The sequence below is a fragment of the Culicoides brevitarsis genome, chromosome 1, assembly GCF_036172545.1.
Source record: "Culicoides brevitarsis isolate CSIRO-B50_1 chromosome 1, AGI_CSIRO_Cbre_v1, whole genome shotgun sequence".
In the NCBI taxonomy this organism is placed as follows: domain Eukaryota; kingdom Metazoa; phylum Arthropoda; class Insecta; order Diptera; family Ceratopogonidae; genus Culicoides; species Culicoides brevitarsis.
Genome location: NC_087085.1, coordinates 17,418,305 through 17,437,141, shown reverse-complemented (window position 1 = coordinate 17,437,141; position 18,837 = coordinate 17,418,305). Strand labels below are relative to the sequence as shown.

The 18,837-nt window shown below is 27.6% G+C and overlaps 2 protein-coding genes across 5 annotated transcripts; both read left to right on the top strand.

Annotated features, from left to right (window-relative positions):
• Positions 1 to 1,599: 1,599 nt before the first annotated feature.
• LOC134832003 (proton-associated sugar transporter A-like) lies at positions 1,600 to 9,582 on the top strand. 3 transcript variants are annotated; one of them, XM_063845885.1, is made up of 6 exons: positions 1,600 to 1,974; positions 5,902 to 6,105; positions 7,109 to 8,243; positions 8,304 to 8,374; positions 8,442 to 8,616; positions 9,239 to 9,582. In XM_063845885.1, the coding sequence occupies exons 2-6, from the start codon at positions 5,984 to 5,986 to the stop codon at positions 9,464 to 9,466; spliced, it is 1,731 nt and encodes a 576-aa protein (XP_063701955.1). In that variant the 5' UTR covers positions 1,600 to 1,974; positions 5,902 to 5,983; the 3' UTR covers positions 9,467 to 9,582. The 3 variants fall into 3 exon arrangements, with proteins under 3 accessions (XP_063701955.1, XP_063701964.1, XP_063701946.1); XM_063845894.1 differs by lacking the exon at positions 1,600 to 1,974 and adding an exon at positions 2,883 to 2,907; XM_063845876.1 differs by lacking the exon at positions 1,600 to 1,974 and having other exon boundaries at positions 5,689 to 6,105.
• A 282-nt stretch (positions 9,583 to 9,864) lies between these two features.
• LOC134828223 (sodium-dependent nutrient amino acid transporter 1-like) lies at positions 9,865 to 17,708 on the top strand. Of its 2 annotated transcripts, none has more exons than XM_063841253.1 (8): positions 9,865 to 10,115; positions 14,359 to 14,734; positions 14,800 to 15,317; positions 16,051 to 16,425; positions 16,486 to 16,852; positions 16,908 to 17,007; positions 17,071 to 17,247; positions 17,320 to 17,708. In XM_063841253.1, the coding sequence occupies exons 2-8, from the start codon at positions 14,573 to 14,575 to the stop codon at positions 17,586 to 17,588; spliced, it is 1,968 nt and encodes a 655-aa protein (XP_063697323.1). In that variant the 5' UTR covers positions 9,865 to 10,115; positions 14,359 to 14,572; the 3' UTR covers positions 17,589 to 17,708. The 2 variants fall into 2 exon arrangements, with proteins under 2 accessions (XP_063697323.1, XP_063697322.1); XM_063841252.1 differs by lacking the exon at positions 9,865 to 10,115 and adding an exon at positions 14,021 to 14,168.
• Positions 17,709 to 18,837: the final 1,129 nt, after the last annotated feature.

Here is an 18,837-nt window from a genome sequence, read left to right as displayed (position 1 = left end):
AAATTAAATTAAATTAAGATTAATTAAAAATTTAATTTAATTTTCTTATTTAATTTAAAAAATTTAAAATATTTAAAAAATATTAATCGAGTATTAAAAATATAGTAAAAAAATATTTAAGACAAAACTGAGCTCTAATTAAAAAAAATATTATTAAAATTATTAAAAAATCAAAAAAAAATTATTATAAAATAATTATAAAAAAATTATTAAATTATTAAAAAAAAGAAATTTCAAAATTATAATTCCTATTTTTCATTCAAAAAAAACTATTAGAACAAAAAAGCTATAAATTAAAATTGGAGCAGCCTAAATATTTAAAAATAGTGTTCTCCCTATATACATGTCGGCATGCATGCATGCAGCATATATGTCGACATGCATGTAGCCTAAAATTTACATGTCGACATGTAAAATATGAAAATAAAATTATTTTGATGAAAAAAATTTTTTTTTAAAGAAAAAAAAAATGAAATATTTTTACTTTTTTAGTAGCTATTAAAGACCGATAAAATAAAAGTCAAATGTTTTGGGTTAAATAGCTTTTAAAAACATTACGACGAATTGAGTTTTTTAAGATTTTTCTTATTTTTGAACAAAAGTTTTGAGATTTTAAAAAGAGCTTGACTATATTTTTCTATCAATAATGGAAAAGTTTCAATGAAAAAAAAATGGAACTATAGTTTAACGAAAATAGATATTTTTCAGATTGGTTAAGCTACATAATGGTAAAAAATTACTTAGAATTTAAATATGTCTTAATTTGAAAATCGATATTTCACATCACGATATGATATTTTTAAAATTATTAATTTTTTTCATCAATTTTGAAAAATATTTTATTCAATTCTTTATTTAATTATTAATTCATTTTTAATTTAGTGTGAAAAAAAAATAATTTTTTATTTAAAAAACTGAAATTTGGACTATTGAAATTTAAATGCAGAGCAGTCCATAAATGCATGCATGGTTTTTTTACATGCAGCATGTGCCGAACACTATTTAAAAATAAACAGGAAACTTTTAAAAACTATTAAAATTTTCCTAAATTAAAAGCAAAATAATCCTATAACGTGTGTTGACTCTTCAAATATTTCGTCTCAAAATAGAACAAACACTCTTGGTATCTTTTTATGTAACACCATTCTTCATCTCGTCATCTTCAGACGCAGGTGATAATAGCTGAGCTTCTTAACTTTATCATTATCACGAAAAAACAGAAGTTTTATTTAAACAATGATTATTCAAATTTTTTTGCTATACAAAAACAAATAAATATCTCAAAAATTTCACAAAAAACTCTTCATGACAAAGAAAAAAGTTTGCATCCTTTGACAACAGCAACAACAAAGTAGCCGACCAGTCGTGTGTCCACTTCTGCAATTTTTTTCTATTTTAATAAACAATTATTATCATAATATTTATTTGTTTGCTTCTATTAAAGAGGACTAGTTTCTTATTTGCACCCATCTACAAAGCACACACAAATGCACACAAATACGGAACACAAAAAGTGACGGCATTCGGTTATAAATTTCCAGCATTCGTTTGTTTGGTTCATTCGTTTACGGTCCTTTGTCTGTGTAACAGCTCCGAGAGCTTATCTCTGAAAAATAAAATTTAATTTTTGAGCAAATAGTTTGTCAACTGAGAATTTTTCTGGAAAAAAAAGGAATATTTTACAATGTGCTGATATTTATTTAAAAAAAAAAATAAATTCTTCGTCGAAATTTTAATAAAAGAAAAAAATAAAAGTTATGAAAGAATCGCGACATCCCGAAAATCTTTATAAAAATAATAAATTAACTTTTATTGGAGAGAATAAACGGAAAAAGACTAGAGAAAATAAAAATAATAATAAAAGTTTAAAAAATATCACAGATAGTGGAAGCTTAAATTACAAAAGAAATAATTTAAATTTTGGTGAATTTGATACTTGAATTATTTTTTTTTTAAATTTTAATAAAAAAAAAGGTAAGTTCATTTAATTTTAATAATTTTTTTTTTCAAATGAGCAACTCGCGAGATGATAATGCACGCGATTCAATTAAGAAGAACATTCATTGATTTAAATAAATAAATAAATGACGACAAAAATGATAAGAAATTGATCTATTTTGCTCTCACTCTCTTTATTTTATTAAATCATCATGGAAAAAAACTTGACATTTAATTGATAAAATACAAAGTGTTCGAGAATTTAGCTGATTTCATAAAAAAATTAAATCAATAACCAACTTTTTTTTATAAATTTTTCTTATGCACTATGCAGGTAAAAAATTTTATGAATGAAGCATAAAATGAAGTGATTTCAAGCATTACTGATGATATTTGTGGCTTTTTAACAGTTATTTGGTGAAATAAAAAAAAATTAAAAATTCAAGGTTATTTAAGAAAAATAATTAAAAATCAATATTTACCTAATTTACGGTTAATGATGCCGTTTCTGCTCTAATTTATAGAGATTTCAGTGACAATTTACAAAATAATTGTCAAATGTTTATCACAGACTATTAATCATTAATATTTCTCATTAATTAGCATAAATGCATCGTTTATCGATAAATTAATTGATTCAAACGGATAACGTGTATTTTTATTAATTCATTCAAGTTATTAATAGCTGTTTGTTTATTTACACAATTAATTAAGACGTTGATGCATTTTACGCATTTCTTGCAAGAAGTTATTAGCATACGCGTGACCCATAAGTATACTTAATGTTTTGAATAAACGACATTAAACTAGTTATTTCTGGGAAGTGTTTTCTTGTTATTCATTGAACTTGAAAGAAACCCATGGGATATTCAATATTTTTTTTGCTAACGAGTTTCTTTTGAATTTGTAGTTTTTCAAGATAATTAGTCATAAAGAATAAAAATAAATAAATTAATTAATAGTTCTCCGGTAAAGATAGCTTAATTAACTTTTGACCCAAAGATCGTTAATTATAGTTTTCTTTTAACATTAATTGATAATCAAGGAAGTAAATTGCATCAGAAGGGAAATCCTGAAACAAATAACAAAAGAATTTGCTTTGGTTGAGTTAAGTTTTTGATTGATTTGAAAAAATATCTACTATCAAAGAATATTTTTCTCATAAAAGATGCAATATGAAAAAAACTATCAATTGTTAATTTTTTTTTTCAACTTTTTAATAAATAATATCTTGAAACCGATCATTTCATATGACTTTCATATATGTAATTTTAAGTATAAAAGGTCATTAATTAAAAAATGTTGTAGTAACCTTCTTATATAATAATAACATACGAAACTATCAAGAAGCACAATCACATTTTTAATAAATTTTGCAAAATATTTAGCGATATTAAAAAAAAATGTTAAAAAAAAGAATAAGATTTTAAATCTTTTAAATTTTGTAATTATTATCCAAAAAGAACCTTTGTTAGATGAAAATTAAACCTCTGTGACTTGAATTGAAAATGTTTGAAAATTTCTCAAAATTTTCGTGTTTTTTTTGAAGTATTTATCAGTTTTTATTAAAACGGCTAAATTTAATTATTTTGCTTTTATTATGTAAATATTTTTATTATTTTCCTGCAATTTTTAAAGTTTTTGAATGTAAAAAAGTTTTAAAAAAATATTAAAAAAATATATAAAAAAAAATATTTAAAAAATAGATGAAAAAAATTTGTTAAAAAACACTAAAAATAAAACATTTTAAAAAACGAACTAAAAAGTAAAAAATAAGGGCTTTACAAAAGCACTAAAATGGATAAAATAAGGGCTTTTTGTTAGCGAAGTCCCTTTTGTTAGCCAAGTTAATTTGATTAGCGATATTATAAATTAAAAACTAAAATGTGGAGTTTTTAGTTTTATTTTTATATTATTTTGAGGTAGGTTTTATAATATTTATATTTTAAAAAAAGTTTTAAGTCACGTGAAATTTTCATAATCGAAAGAATGTCCTTCATGCATTGCATGATCCAATGCAGCATTTTTATATTTCGTTTCTTTGTCAATTTTGTTGTGAATCGCTTTTAGAGTTTTCAAACTTTCCTGTTTGTTCCTCGTACGATGACTTTTGTATGTAATTTCTCTGTCAGCAATGATTTGTTCTCTTTTCTTCATGGCCGCTTTGTGTGTACTTATGTGTTCCTTTATCCTTGGTGGCAGGGAGTTCGTTTTTCCGCTATCTCTACCTGTCTCTCCAATATATATTTTTGGACAAAGTGAGTTCTCTTCTCCATTTTTACCTTTACATTTAATTCGGTAACAAAAGCCTTTTTTAGTTTGTTGTACTTTTGTCTTGGTTTTTGTGAAAAGTTCGTTCAATTTTTTCGGAGGTTTCATTCCTAATTGAATGTTTTTGTCCAATTTCGATACATTTTTCCTTATCTTGTCCGACAGGAACGGAATGTATGGGAGGCTGCGATATGTTTTTTCCTCCTTCTTTTGTGTCACATTTTGTACTGTATTGGATTGGTCACCGTATTTCATGTTATTAATGATTCTTTTAATCATTTGATCCGGATAGTTGTTCTCCTCTCTTACGAGACGTTCATGATTATTTCTCACCGATAAGCGGTGTAAGGTGGAAATAAACAAAATTTTGTGACAAAAAATTTCTTAATTTTTTAAAAAAAGTTCCTGACAAAACATAAAATGTGATAAAATAACAAAAACAAAACCATTTTTGACGTAAGACATATTCTGTAAAAAATTTATGTGTAATTATATGTAACAAAAAGTGTTTTTAATAAAAATTTTCAGTCAATCTTGCCTGATGATGATGCCGGAGTGCATCGAAACGTTGCAAATAATTAAATAATTTGTTTAATTTTGACCTTCAAACCCACGAAAAAGTCCGAAAATCAACGTTTAACGTCTAAAAATGTTAAAAAAATTACAATAAAAAAATTCAAAAATATTTATTTTTTTTATTTCAAAGAAAATTGCAATAGCATTTTTTTTAACTTTGATGTATTTATTGAATGATCACAGTGCATTGATTTTATTAATTTTATTTTTTATTTATTTAATTTTGTTTATTTATTATTTTTATATCAACATAAGCTAAACCAATATTTTTTATATTTTACATAGAAACAAAATAACTCCCATAAGATACCTGTATTGAACTTAATAGATCAAGCAAATATTTGTTTGTAAACAAAGCTAAATAATAATAAAACCGTCACAAACTCAATTCTGATGCAACTTCTCACACTCGTTGAAATTATATCACTGCATTATCGATGAATGAATTCACAAGATTATTTTTTGCGATATAATATTTTTATCTGCAAATATTTGTTCTCTCGCAGTTATTATTAGACGCAAGCAAATAATTAATAAATTAAATCAACATCAGCAGTGCAAATAAATCTATTTTAATGTGAAGCCAAGGCTTTAGTTCTTTGCAAATTCTTTTTGACTCTTTAACGCAAATAAATTGAACTCTAAATAATAAATTAAATTAATGTGTGATGAGCAAATATTTACCTGTCCATAAGAGCGTACATATGTCGTTTTGTTTACGCGAGTCACTGAGTCTATAAATGCAAGTAAATGCACTTGTGTATGTCACTCGTTCTCTCTGATCGTGCTTCGGAATTTTTTTCGGGTACACTCACACCTTCACCACGTACTGAAATAATATTTCGGTTATCAATTATTAAATTGATTGTCGATTAATCAGTTTAAAATCTGTCCGTGGTACGCATCGTCTGATGTTCCTTCCCATGTCTACGTGAAAAAAACGAAAAAATATGTGAATATTTGAAAAAATCAAAAAATAAGAGATTTATTTTGAAAAAAAAAAGTTTCTTGTAACTTCCGATAAATGCACAGTTGCTCACTTGAAATAATAAATCACCTAAAAATCACACAAAATCTTTTCAAAATGCTCAAAGAGTTCAAGTACTTTTTCAATAGTGTCATCACTGACGTGCTCCATATAACGTCCAGTCCTCCGGAGAAACGGAAAAAGTCTTTAACGAAGAAGGAAAAGGAGAAAATGGTCGCTCACTCATTACCAACCGCGAATATTGACTACAACGATCCCGTACGGAAGCAGCTGATTCAGGAGAAACGTGACCATGCAAAGCAGCAAAAGTATGACTACTCGCACGTTTTCAGGTAAGAACACACCTCCAACTAGAATTGGCAGTTTGAGAGCGGAAACGAGAGTGAAAACGAAGGACATGAACTTTTTTTTTTAATAAATTGAATGAAATTTTATTAATTTAATTTGTATAAAATGGCTTATCAGTAAATGATACTGATATGATAAGCAAACGTCGTTGATTCGATTGTTTTTAGCGTTTCTAGTATTTGTAAATTTTAACGACCTCAAAGTCGGTTGATACAATAGTAGAAAATGTTTTGGGTTTCCTCCTTCCTAATTTTAAGTGATTTTTTTTTGAGATATCGAGATTAAAAAAAAAACATGAAATTACTTAAATTTTAATAACTTCTAAAATAACTTCTAAAAAATTAACTTCTAAAATAAAAAATTAAAAAAATAAATAAAAATATTTCGTGACATAGTGAAGTTTTAGTGAAAAATGTTTTATTTTTCAAAGAAAAATAAAAAACTCTAACGAAACTTTTAATCCCGATTTAGATTAAAAACTCTGAAATCTATTGGAAATGATAAAAAACTAAAAAATATTCGACGAATAATTTGTAATTCAATTTTTTCTATGAATTTTTTAAAAATTAAAAATAAAAAAAAATAATTTAAAAATAAAAAAAAATAATTTAAAAATTAAAAAAAAAATTAATTTGAAAAACTGAAAATGTTCTTATTTATTTTTTTTTAAGAGGCTTAAAAATAATTATCAAAAATATATTTCATTACAATTCCATCCGGGAATATTTTTTCTTCGACTTAGTCTTAGTCTTAGACTTCCATTAGTTTTTTAAAAATTTAAAAAACTTGACAAAAAAAGAAAAAAAAATAAATAGAAAAAAAAATATAAATAAGTAAACGAAAATTTTGAAGAACAGTGTAATAATTTTTATAAATTTTCAAAATTTTTGTATAAAAATCAGCAAAAATACTTTAAAAATTTAATGAAAATGGCACTTTTTACCCTTTAATATTTTTAAATTTTTAAAATAATTTTTTTAATTTCAGTCCCAAATCCCGCTTTGACCTGATACGACTCTCAGCGATCATAATGGCAATTGAGTTCGCATATGCCGCTGAAACTGCATTTGTTAGTCCAATTTTGCTTGAAATCGGGATTGATCACTCAAAGATGACGATGATATGGGGAATTTCACCTTTTGTAGCATTTTTCGTGTCACCTCTCATGGGAACGATTTCCGACAAGTGTCGTTCGTCTCTTGGAAGAAGAAGACCTTTCATTTTGCTCTTGTCCATTGGAATCATCTTGGGCTTACTTTTAGTTCCTTATGGCAAGCCTCTGGGAATTTTACTTGGTGACTATGGCGACGAAAAGGAGGATTACATGAACACGACACGATCTCTGGACAATTTTAACGTCGAAGAAAAAATATTCCCGGAAGGAAGTGTTTACGATAGTTACAAATGGGCCGTGATGTTTACCGTTATTGGCACCATTTTGCTCGATTTTGACTGCGATAATTGCTTGACGCCCGCAAGAGCGTATCTGCTCGACGTCAGTTTGCCAGAAAATCACGCAAAAGCTTTGAGCACGTCGACAATGATGGCTGGTGCCGGTGGTTGTTTCGGATATTTGCTCGGAGGAGTGAATTGGGAAGCAACTTTCATTGGAGTCTTTTTTGGCGGGAACATAAAAACAGTTTTTGCGCTCGTTACAATAATTTTTCTCGTTGGAATGACCATCACGGTGACGAGTTTTCGTGAAATTCCGTTGCCATTGATGGAAAAAGATGAATTATTGCGACCAATTACTCAAGTTGCCATCACAAAAGCGAAGGATAAGGTCTTAAGAGACGCTAAACAAGGAAAATCAACAGAAGTAGTTTTGTCGGTCTCTGATTTGAACGGAAAAAAATCAGAAAATCACGAAGCGGGAATTTCTGGTGAAATAGACGAAGAAAATGACGTCACGTTCGGACAATATCTCAAAAGTATCGTCGTGATGCCGAAATCTTTGAGACTTTTGTGTTTAACGAATTTTTTGTCGTGGATGAGCCATTGTTGTTATTGTCTCTATTTCACGGATTTCGTTGGAGAAGCCGTTTTTAATGGAGATCCCACAGCAGAAAAGGGATCGCAAGGACATCAACTTTACGAAGATGGGATTCGATTTGGATGTTACGTAAGTTTTTATCAATTTTCCTTTAAAAAAAAATATTTTTTAAAAGAAATTCTTTTTCAGGGACTTGCAATTTATGCTGCAGCTTGTTGCTTCTACTCAATGACGATCGAAACCCTGATATCAAAACTTGGGTAAGAAACTTTTACGATTTACTTGCATCCGATCGAAGACACGAACCACTAAATTTTATTTTTTTAGCGCAAAAATTGTCTATGTTGGAGGATTGACAACGTTCGGAGTTGGAATGTTGCTTCTCGGAGTTTTTCCTACAAAGAACCTTTGTCTCATCTTGAGCATCACCGGAGGAGTTATTTATGCCACGTTATTTACTTTCCCATTTTTGCTCGTTGCTCGGTATCATGAAAAAGGATCGGTGAGTTTTTAATTATTTTGTTAAAGTGATTCGATTTTACATTAAAATGAAACGTTAAATAATGATACTTTAAATTAAATTTTACGATAAAAATTAAATAAAAAATTTTAATTAATTCTGATTAAAAATACGAATAAAAATTAACGATATTTTTCAAATTTGAAAAAAAAATTTAAATTAACCAAAATTTATATGAAAATTAAAAAATATCAAAATTTATGATTTTACTTAAGATACTAATTTTTATTTAACCTAATTTAATTTTTTTTTTTTTTTTTTTTTTTGAAAAAATTTTTTTCATCATTTTTTGTGATATTTAGTGTCAATTTTTAATAAACTGTTTTTTAAAATTAAATGATTAAAATTCAGAAAACATTAATAATTTTTATATTTTTGAAGATTTCTTTAAAAGATAATGAAAAAATTGATGATTTTCAAAAAATTTGGGAAATGTTTTTCGATTTTTAAAAAAATTTTCAAAAAATAACTAAATTTTAAATTACATAATTAATTAATTTTAATTTAATTATTTTTATTTATTTATTTATTTTTATTTTTCACCGAAAAAAGTCAAAATATTAATTTTATTCACTCTAAAAATATATTTTTGATTTTTTTTTAGTTCAAAGTACGCAAAGGCCAAGAAGTACCATCGGAAGGAAAACGTGGCTTGGGTACCGATATCGCCATCGTCGGCAGCATGCTTTTTGTCGGACAATTCACTGTCTCCCTAACTGTCGGCTATTTCGTTACATTCCTCGGATCGACAACAGCTATCATGTACGCTGCCAGTGGATTTGCCTTTTTGGCTGCGATATCAGCTTTGAAAATTGTCTACATGGGACTCTAAATATTTATTAATTATTATTCGTAGTTGTGATGAATTTTTGTAATCTCCAAGAAAGATTTAAGTTTAAATTTTATTGTTATAAAAAAAATAAATAAACAAAAAAAAATATTTTACGCACCGTTAAAAATGTGACATTTTTCGTCAAAATTCGCGATAAGACTGAACTCGTGCTCTGAGTACACCTAATTATGCAACTCACTGAAAGATGAAACTTCAACGTCGTATCAAGTCTGCATTGCCAAAGATTTCGTAGATCACATAGAAATAATAGAAACACTTGTAGCTACTCGATTCACGAATGTAAGGCACGTACGGAGGAAGCCTGCATGTGTAAACGGTAGGTATCCGATTGAATTGCTTCTCTTGTCAATGTTAGTTGTGGCTCGGTCGGTGAATGGAAAACACTTAAAAATTCGTTTGTGTCAAGGTGATTGAAGTTGTTACTCGGTTCTTGTAGAATTTAGTTTAACAGAATAATTTTTATTGTAATAATTAAAAATTACATGAAAAGTAACTGAGGAAGCCATAATAAAGACAATAATAATTTTAATAAAATTTACAAGAAAAACCTGAACATAATAAAAATTTATGACAATAATTTTAAATAAAATTTGTTAAGAAAACATTGCTGAACTAAAACCGATGAAAGGTAATAAAATTAAAAATAAAACCACTCCTCGGCATGTACCTGACTCAAATAATAGCAAATAAAGTGCAATGAACGATTGTGATTTCTAAACATAAATTATTTGTTATGCAATTCAAAAAAAGGGTTAATTGTAAGATATGCACAAAAGGGTCAATAAGTGCATGTGTCTTTTTGTTTTGCAAAGTTTCTCAATTAAATGTTTAAAAATGTTTAGTTGTCGATTAAATTGTGTAATACCAGATAAATTAAGAGATAAAGTGTTTGAATCAATGTAATAAGTTAATCGTGAGTTGAATAATCTCAAAAAGTGGGAGTTTATGAGAATTTATGTTTTTTTTAATTTTAAGGTGAAAAAATGTCTAGTCTGATTGTCACACTTTAATTTTAAATTATTTTAAATTTTTATGATACTTTAAAAATATTTTCAGTAAAAAATATTTTGAAAGTTTTTATAATTTCGCTTAATTTAAGATTTGATGAATTTTTTAAATTCACTAGTTTGTAAAAATTTTAATAATTTAAAAAAAAAAAACAATTAAAATTCATTTAAAATTAATAATATTTTTCTTCAAAAAATATTTATCTTTTAAAATAAAAAAAAATCTTTTTTATATAATTTTTTTAAAATGATAAAAAAAACATTTTTTATTGTTTTTTTTTTAACATATTTAAAATAAATATTAAAAATAAATAATAAATATTAATAATAAATAAAAAAATTAAAATAAATTAATAAAAATAAATTCAAAAATTTTTAATGTTTCGAAATTTAAAAAACAGATTTTTAGCAATTTTTCTAAAAAATTTCAGATTTTTTTGTCTACAGATTTAATTAAAATAATATTTTTCTTTCGTTTTTCATTTATTTTGAAAATAGACTGATTTATGTATATTAATGTAAAAAAATATTTTTTTTTCTATTCAAATCAAATTCTTAGAAAAATATCTATTGAAGCTCGTTTTATTGTCGGAGTTTCTAGGAAATCATCATATCACAAAAAAAAATTTTTCAGAGAACCCGCATTTCTCTTAACTTTTAAAAAAACAAGATTTATGATAATGAATTTTATCAAAAACATTTATTTAAAAAAAAATTAAAAAAATCTCTTCTCAGTAAGGATTAATTCCGACAACCGTTTACAAGTGTAACAATTTGTAATCCAATTAACAGGATTAAAAAAGTTGCAAAAATTAATCACTTACACGCTTATTTTAACAAAAATTCGCACAACATTCATTAACTAATTTCTTCAACGTCTTATTTCTGTCTGTCATTCATTGTGGTCTTTCAATTTGAATCAAGTTACACAAAACCCACAAGATATCTGTGACAATTACAGAAAAAAAATAAGAACTGAACGCCTCATTACGTTATCCTCTCGCCGGCGGGGCGTCACATAAAAATAACTCAAAATACCGAGAAAATTGAGGGTCTTCATATTGAGGATTAAAAAACTATCGTTATCCGGAAATACGAAGAGGTGAAAATTATTTCAACATATTTTTCTGAAGAATTTCACGCACTTGTATGTTTTCGTTGTCGTCGTCGCTTTTTAATGTTATTTATGATCATTGAACACAATTAAACTACTTCCCTTTCCATTTGATTTACAAATAATCCCACAATCTGTCACAATATGAAATAATAAATTTTTAAATCGAATCATTGCGATTCAATTAAGGCAGATTATTTCGCATTTTTTTTGTCGTCGTTGATGAAAAATTGCAACATTTACTAAGTCTCGTCAATCGCTTCTAAGCCTCTTTTAATAAGAACGGAATTTGTGTTTGTTCTATTATACCAAACTGCTTGTTAGCTCAATCTAATTATATCTGACGTTGTCTCTAATTGTCTCAATGACCTTGCGATCATGCATTGTTTATACTACTTCATTTCATGCTGTTTATGACTTTGCTTCAAAGAATCGCAGACGAAATTACTTAGAGTAGATCAACGCAAAAACGTGCAATGAACGCGTTGACAGATAAGAGGTGCTTAGTTCGACGTTTTATCTAAATATTTTAATTGTGCGAATTTCTTATCTTTTTATGAGTGAAGAGTTGTAGTAAAATTCCACTTTTTATTTTTTATCAAAGTGATGGAGTTCCTGGTTCTTAAAAGAAAAATTAAAAAAAAACTATTTTTGCCAAATTAAAAAAAAAAAACAAATAAATTTCATGAAATTTTAATCATTTTTTTTGAAAATTAAGGAGGTTTTGATGAAAATCATCTTTAGAATGAATATTTATTCAATTTTTGCTTTGAAATCCATCAAAAATTTGTTAGATCTTGACTTGAAAATTTCATGACCGTTTTTCTTCTTTTTCGAAAAAACGGTCTGACCGTTTTTTTTTTTTCTTCAAAAATCAAGAAAAACGGTAGAACGAATATTTATTCAATTTTAGCTTTGAAATCCAAAAAAAGTTGATTAAAACTTGCTTTGAAAAATCTCAAAAATCAAGGAGATTTTGATGGAAATCATCTTTAGAATGAATATTTATTCAATTTTAGCTTTGAAATCCATCAAAAGTTTGTTAGATCTTGACTTGAAAAATTTCATGACCGTTTTTCTTCTTTAGAATGAATATTTATTCAATTTTAGCTTTGAAATCCATCAAAAGTTTACTTAAATCTTGACTTGAAAAATTTCATGACGAAAAAACGGTCATGAAAAAAATTTTTTTTTTATTTCTTCAAAAATCAAGGAGATTTTGATGGAAATCATCTTTAGAATGAATATTTATTCAATTTTAGCTTTGAAATCCATCAAAAGTTTGTTAGATCTTGACTTGAAAAATTTCATGACCGTTTTTATTTTTTTTTCTTCAAAAATCAAGGAGATTTTGATGGAAATCATCTTTAGAAAAAACGGAAATCCATCAAAAAAAAAAATTTTTCTTGAAAAAATCAAGGAGATTTTGATGGAAATCATCTTTAGAATGAATATTTATTTAATTTTAGCTTTGAAATCCATCAAAAGTTTGTTAGATCTTGACTTGAAAAATTTCATGACCGAAAAAATTTTTTTTTATTTCTTCAAAAATCAAGGAGATTTTGATGGAAATCATCTTTAGAATGAATATTTATTTAATTTTAGATTTGAAATCCATCAAAAGTTAATTAAAACTTAACCGTTAATGAAAAAAAATTTTCAAGATGAAAAAATTCAAAGATGAAGTAATAATTTTCACAGATTTTCATCATTTCTCATTAATTTGGCACGTTTTAAAGTAATATTACGACTTTAGTGACTATTTTAAAAAATAATTACTTTAAAACTGCAATTCATTAATTTAAAAATTTTTCTCATTTAACTCAATAAAACCTCACTGAGTACTTCCTCCCACACTGAATGACAACAAAAACCGACAATCAAAGCAACAAGTTACTCCTTCCATGCCACTATCACCCACTTTTGGGATGAGTTTCGCCTCATTTCCCGTACGTAATTTTTCTCTTTGTCCATTAAACAAACACTCGCATCCTCAATAAATGTTTCCTATTAAACTAAAATCATCCTTCTCTTGCCAAACATACATTATTCAACAATTGTGCTACAATCTTCGGAATCGTTTTCACAATTTGCCTAATGTTTCGTAAACTTGTGACGCACACTCACGTGTACAGCGACAATGACCTTGAGTCCTGTTGCTGCACGTGATTCCCAATAAATCAAGTCAATCTTTGCAAAACGTCTTGTACAACAACAGATTCCGTTCACTTTTAATGTACATTCTGTAGGGTTGAGTGAATGAATCGACTGTTGATTGTCTGTTTGTCTCGATTTACGTGTTTTGCGTTGAACATAAAACCAGATTTCTACCCCGAAGAATGCGCATGTTCTCTTAATTTCTCTTTCTTCTCTCGCTATTTTGACGTTTCCCTCAGTCGTAACGCGAAATTCTCGATGTAAAGACACGTGAACGAAATTCCGTCACCTAAAAAGTGAAGAAAAATTCAAAGTTTTCAATAAAAAGTGTTAAAAATTGAACATTTCTGTGCATTAATGTGGATGAAGACGAGTAACGCGGTAGTAAAAATGAAAATTAAAGGTAATCCAATACGAGTGCATGTCAGAAAGTATGCAGAAAGAAATTTGATATGATGCAATAGTAGTCCAGAGTGTCATTAGATGCGCCTCTTTAGTGTGATGAGTTTGCTGAAAAATGATACTTTTGTCATGCTAGATCCAAAAGTCTAGACATTTTTAAGCAATTTATTGATTTTTTTTATTTTTTGCAGCTACAGTAACAGGTCAGAAGCGGAAAAGTGTCTCCAGTGATATTTTTAGAGCCGATAAATGCGTTAACATGAACTGATTTGAGTGCTAGTGAAAAATAAAAAAGAGCTTATTTTAATTTTTACGCATAAAAATGACCAAAAAGTAAAATTTAAGACTTACATTGCCATAATTGCCACAAATTTTTAAAGAAAAGTTAAAAAAAATTGAATAAAAATGGCTCAAAATCCGGCATTTATTAGTGACGCCGACTATTGCGACAAAACTGTGTCCTATTGTGTGACTCCGGGAGACCTTCCGTTCACAGCTCCCAGTAACATAACGATCGTCGAGACACCAGCATCGCCGGAAACGTCCTCAAAAGACGAAACAGTGAAGGTAAGTTTTAAAAAATGCAACGTCGTTGCATGTTGCAACATTTCTAACGAACATTTTATTCGCAGACAATTTCGTTGCAACCACTTCCCTCGCCGTCGAAGGATCGCGATCAATGGGGAAACGATATTGAATTCCTTTTTTCGTGCATTGCGCTCAGTGTGGGTCTCGGAAATGTCTGGCGATTCCCATTTACAGCTCTCCAAAATGGTGGCGGTGCGTTCCTCATTCCGTACTTAATTGTTTTGTTCCTTATCGGAAAGCCCGTGTATTATATGGAGATGTTGCTTGGGCAGTTTTCATCACGTGGCAGCATTAAAGTGTTCGATATGTGTCCCGCGATGCGTGGATTGGGCTACAGTCAGACAATGGCAACGGGAATTGTGACAACTTTTTATTCGTCGATCATGGCGTTGACAATAAGATATTTTTTGGCGTCGTTTCAAGATCCACTGCCATGGACCAAGTGTGAGGACGATTGGAGTAATGAAAATATGACTTGTGTGAGTGCTGCGGAGAAAACTGGAATTTATGGAGGTGCATCCGGGAATCATACGGGACGATCTTCGGCTGAATTGTACTTTCTGTAAGAGATTTTTTAGGTTGATACAAATGAAACTCAAGAAAAATATCCGAAATTTCTGAAAAAATAAAAAATATTTAAAAGAAATTAGATATTTTGGTAAAAAAATTACTAAAATGAGAAATTTTTTTAAGATTTTCATTGAAAAAAAATAAATTTTTGCTTTAATTAAAAATTTTTCTTTTTTAAATTTAATTAAAATTTAAAGAAATAAATACTTTAAAATTTAAAAATAAAAAATTTAAAATTTTATTTTCTTTATTATTTAAAAATTTAAAAAAAAAAAAATCAGTTAAAAAAATTCAAAAATTAAATTCTTTTTAATCAAATTAAATTTATTTTTTTCTAAATGTGAATAACGAAGTTACAAAAAATAAAAAATATAAAATTAAAGTTTAGGCCGTCCCAAATTTTTTCCGATGTTTAGCGGCCTTAAGTTAAAAAAAAAATAATTAAAAAAATTAAATAAAAAAATTAATTTTAAATAAAAATATTTACATAAAAAAATAATAATTCATTTAAAAAAATATTAAAAATTATTTTAAAAAATAAAAAAAATAAGGCTTTAAAAATTTAGTAAAAAAGTATTTAAAATGCCATAAACGATCATTTTGGTCATAAATTTAGAGATTTAATTTAACCCATATTCAATTTTTCGAAGAATATTATTAAGTTTCATTTAAAGCAACCTTTAAAAAAACGATTTTTTAATAAATTTAATAATTTTTTTTTTTAGAAAACTCATCCTAAAAGAATCTGCCAACATTGACGACGGCATCGGCGTTCCCAACTGGCAACTTGCTCTCTGTCTCATCTTCGCCTGGATCTGCGTAACTACAATCCTCATTAAAGGTGTTCGTAGTTCCGGAAAGGCTTCTTACTTCCTCGCTGTCTTTCCATACATCATCATGTTCATTCTGCTCGCGAGAGCTTGCACCCTTCCGGGAGCTTGGAAGGGCATAATGTTCTTCATCGAACCCCAATGGGACAAAATATTCGATGCAAAAGTTTGGTATGCGGCAGTTACTCAAGTTTTCTTTTCGCTGGCGATCTGTTTTGGCAATATCATCATGTATGCTTCGTACAATAGATTTTCTCACAATATTTATCGGTAAAAAAATTCATTTTAAAATTTAAATTTTTTTAATAAAATATTTTTTTTACCTTTTAGGGACGTCAATATCGTTACCGCTTTAGATACATTCACGTCACTCCTCTCTGGCTTCATAATTTTTGGGATTTTGGGTCATTTAGCTTTTGTTACTGGAGCGGAGAACATTAAAGATGTCGTAAAGCCTGGACCGGGACTTGCTTTTATCTCCTATCCTGACGCGATTGCCAAATTTGAGTACTTGCCACAACTGTTTTCAGTGCTTTTCTTCCTCATGCTGTTCGTTTTGGGCATCGGAAGTAACATTGGCATGGCGGGATGTGTGATGACCGTCATAAGAGACAAATTTCCGGATATCAAACCATGGAAGGTGGCTGTTTCAATAGGAATTATTGGATGTTCCGTCGGTTTTGTGTACACAACTCCCGTAAGTTTTGATATTTTTTATAAAAAAATCACATTTTTATTGGTTTTTTATGAAGGGCGGTCAATACGTGCTCACATTAGTAGACTTTTTCGGGGCATCGTTCGTTGCATTTGTCCTCGCCATCGTCGAGCTCATCACAATTTCATGGATTTATGGTAAAATTAATTCACCTTTGGCAACAAAGTGTTAAAAAATAAGGGTTTTTCCCTTTTTTCTAGGTGTTAATCGCTTGTGCAAAGATACCGAGTTCATGTTGGGCATCAAAACTGGTCTGTATTGGCGCATTTGCTGGGGAATCGTGACACCTGCTCTCATGGGTAGTATCATGATTTATACGCTTGTGACACTAAAGCCGCTCACCTACAACAATTACGTCTACCCAAACAGTGCTTACGGTAATTAATCCATATCGTCATCGTTTTATCACGTGCAGACAGATAACTTTGTTGTTTTGTTTTTTATTTTAGCATTCGGATGGTGTTTGACGACATTTTTGATACTGCAGTTGCCGTTGTGGATGTTTTATGCGTTTGTCAAGGCAAAAGGAGAGACAGTTATTGAAAAGTTCGTTGCTTCGTTTAAGCCGACGGAAGATTGGGGACCCACAGATCCCGTTACGAACGAAAAATATCAGAAATTTTTGAAAGAATCGTATTACAGTCAGGAATGCTTGTTTAAGACACGAGGCATGGTGAAGGGTTTACTCGAATATGCACGACGGAATTTATTTGACTAAACAATGACATTATTTTAGAAAAACTATTCAAGTATTTTTTTTATGTTTTTAAAAATCGTAAATAAGAGAAAAATATTTTTGGAAAAAAAAATTATTATTAAATTAAATGCTCAAGGATAAAACTTACGAACGGTTTTTATTTTTTCTAAACGTAATGAATGAAGATTTCACAGAAAAATACATAATTTTTGATGTTTTGATGAAAATTTACTAAAGTCACGTATCATAAAGATATCCACTCGTAGATAGTAATTATTGTCGTCTCTTTCTTATCTTTTATTTATGTCTGCTATTTTATGACGATATGTATATCGAAATTCATCATTTTTACATTTTATCTATTCATACAAAATTTTCAAATGCATTTCTATGGTCGAAATTTGTATTGATTGGCATGTCCGATGTTCGAGAAAAATATGAATTTGACAAATTGAGTAATTTTTTATATCTAAAATTTTTTTAAATTTTTTTCTTATTTTCAAAAAAAAAAAAAAAATAACAAAATTTAAAAAAAAAAAATCAAAAAAAATGATTTCAAAGGTTTTTTAATTTTTTTCTTTAAATATCTGATTATTTTTTACTTTTCTTAGAAAAAAAATCTACAAATCTAAAAATTTATTTTAAAAAAAATTAAAAAATAATCTTTTTAAAAATTTTTTATATAGCTTTGTGAAATTTTTTTTTTTAATATAATAATAATAATTTTTTTTATTTTTTTTTGAAAATTATTAGATTAATCTAATAATAAAATATTTTTCATATTTTTTTTTTAATTTTAATTGATTTTTCAAACCTTAAGATTTTTTATTTAAATATTTCTTCATATTTAAATCTTAATTTTTTAATAATATTACTGAACTTTTTTTTATTTTAGGTCAAAAAATGCGCAAAAGTCTGAAGTATTGAAAAAATTAACATAAAAGGCTTCACCATAATGTTACCTAATTTCTCACAATTAATCATTTTTATGTGTTTTTCTACCGTTTTTGCATTTATTTTAGTCAAAAAATCAGGTTTGTATATTATGTTTTATTTAAATCACATTCGTTAACTCAATTTCCAATCTTACGATCGACATTTTTATTACTTTTTTTTCTATTTTATGAAAAAACTTTAATTTTAATAACTATTTGAATCCATTAAAATAATATTCTAAATTCTTTTCAAAAGGAAATAAATTTCAAGGTTATCTTTACTACAATCTATTTTTACAATTACTCAGAGAAAAAAAAAATTGAACATTCTTGTC

Excerpts from the sequence above, each read along its gene's own strand:
- LOC134832003 (XM_063845876.1), top strand. The coding sequence starts at position 5,810 with ATGCACAGTTGCTCACTTGAAATAATAAATCACCTAAAAATCACACAA. Across the intron at positions 8,244-8,303 it reads GGATTCGATTTGGATGTTAC|GGACTTGCAATTTATGCTGC; the intron begins GTAAGTTTTTAT and ends ATTCTTTTTCAG. Across the intron at positions 8,617-9,238 it reads GGTATCATGAAAAAGGATCG|TTCAAAGTACGCAAAGGCCA; the intron begins GTGAGTTTTTAA and ends ATTTTTTTTTAG.
- LOC134828223 (XM_063841253.1), top strand. The coding sequence starts at position 14,573 with ATGGCTCAAAATCCGGCATTTATTAGTGACGCCGACTATTGCGACAAA. Across the intron at positions 14,735-14,799 it reads CAAAAGACGAAACAGTGAAG|ACAATTTCGTTGCAACCACT; the intron begins GTAAGTTTTAAA and ends TTTTATTCGCAG. Across the intron at positions 17,248-17,319 it reads CTACCCAAACAGTGCTTACG|CATTCGGATGGTGTTTGACG; the intron begins GTAATTAATCCA and ends TTTTTATTTTAG.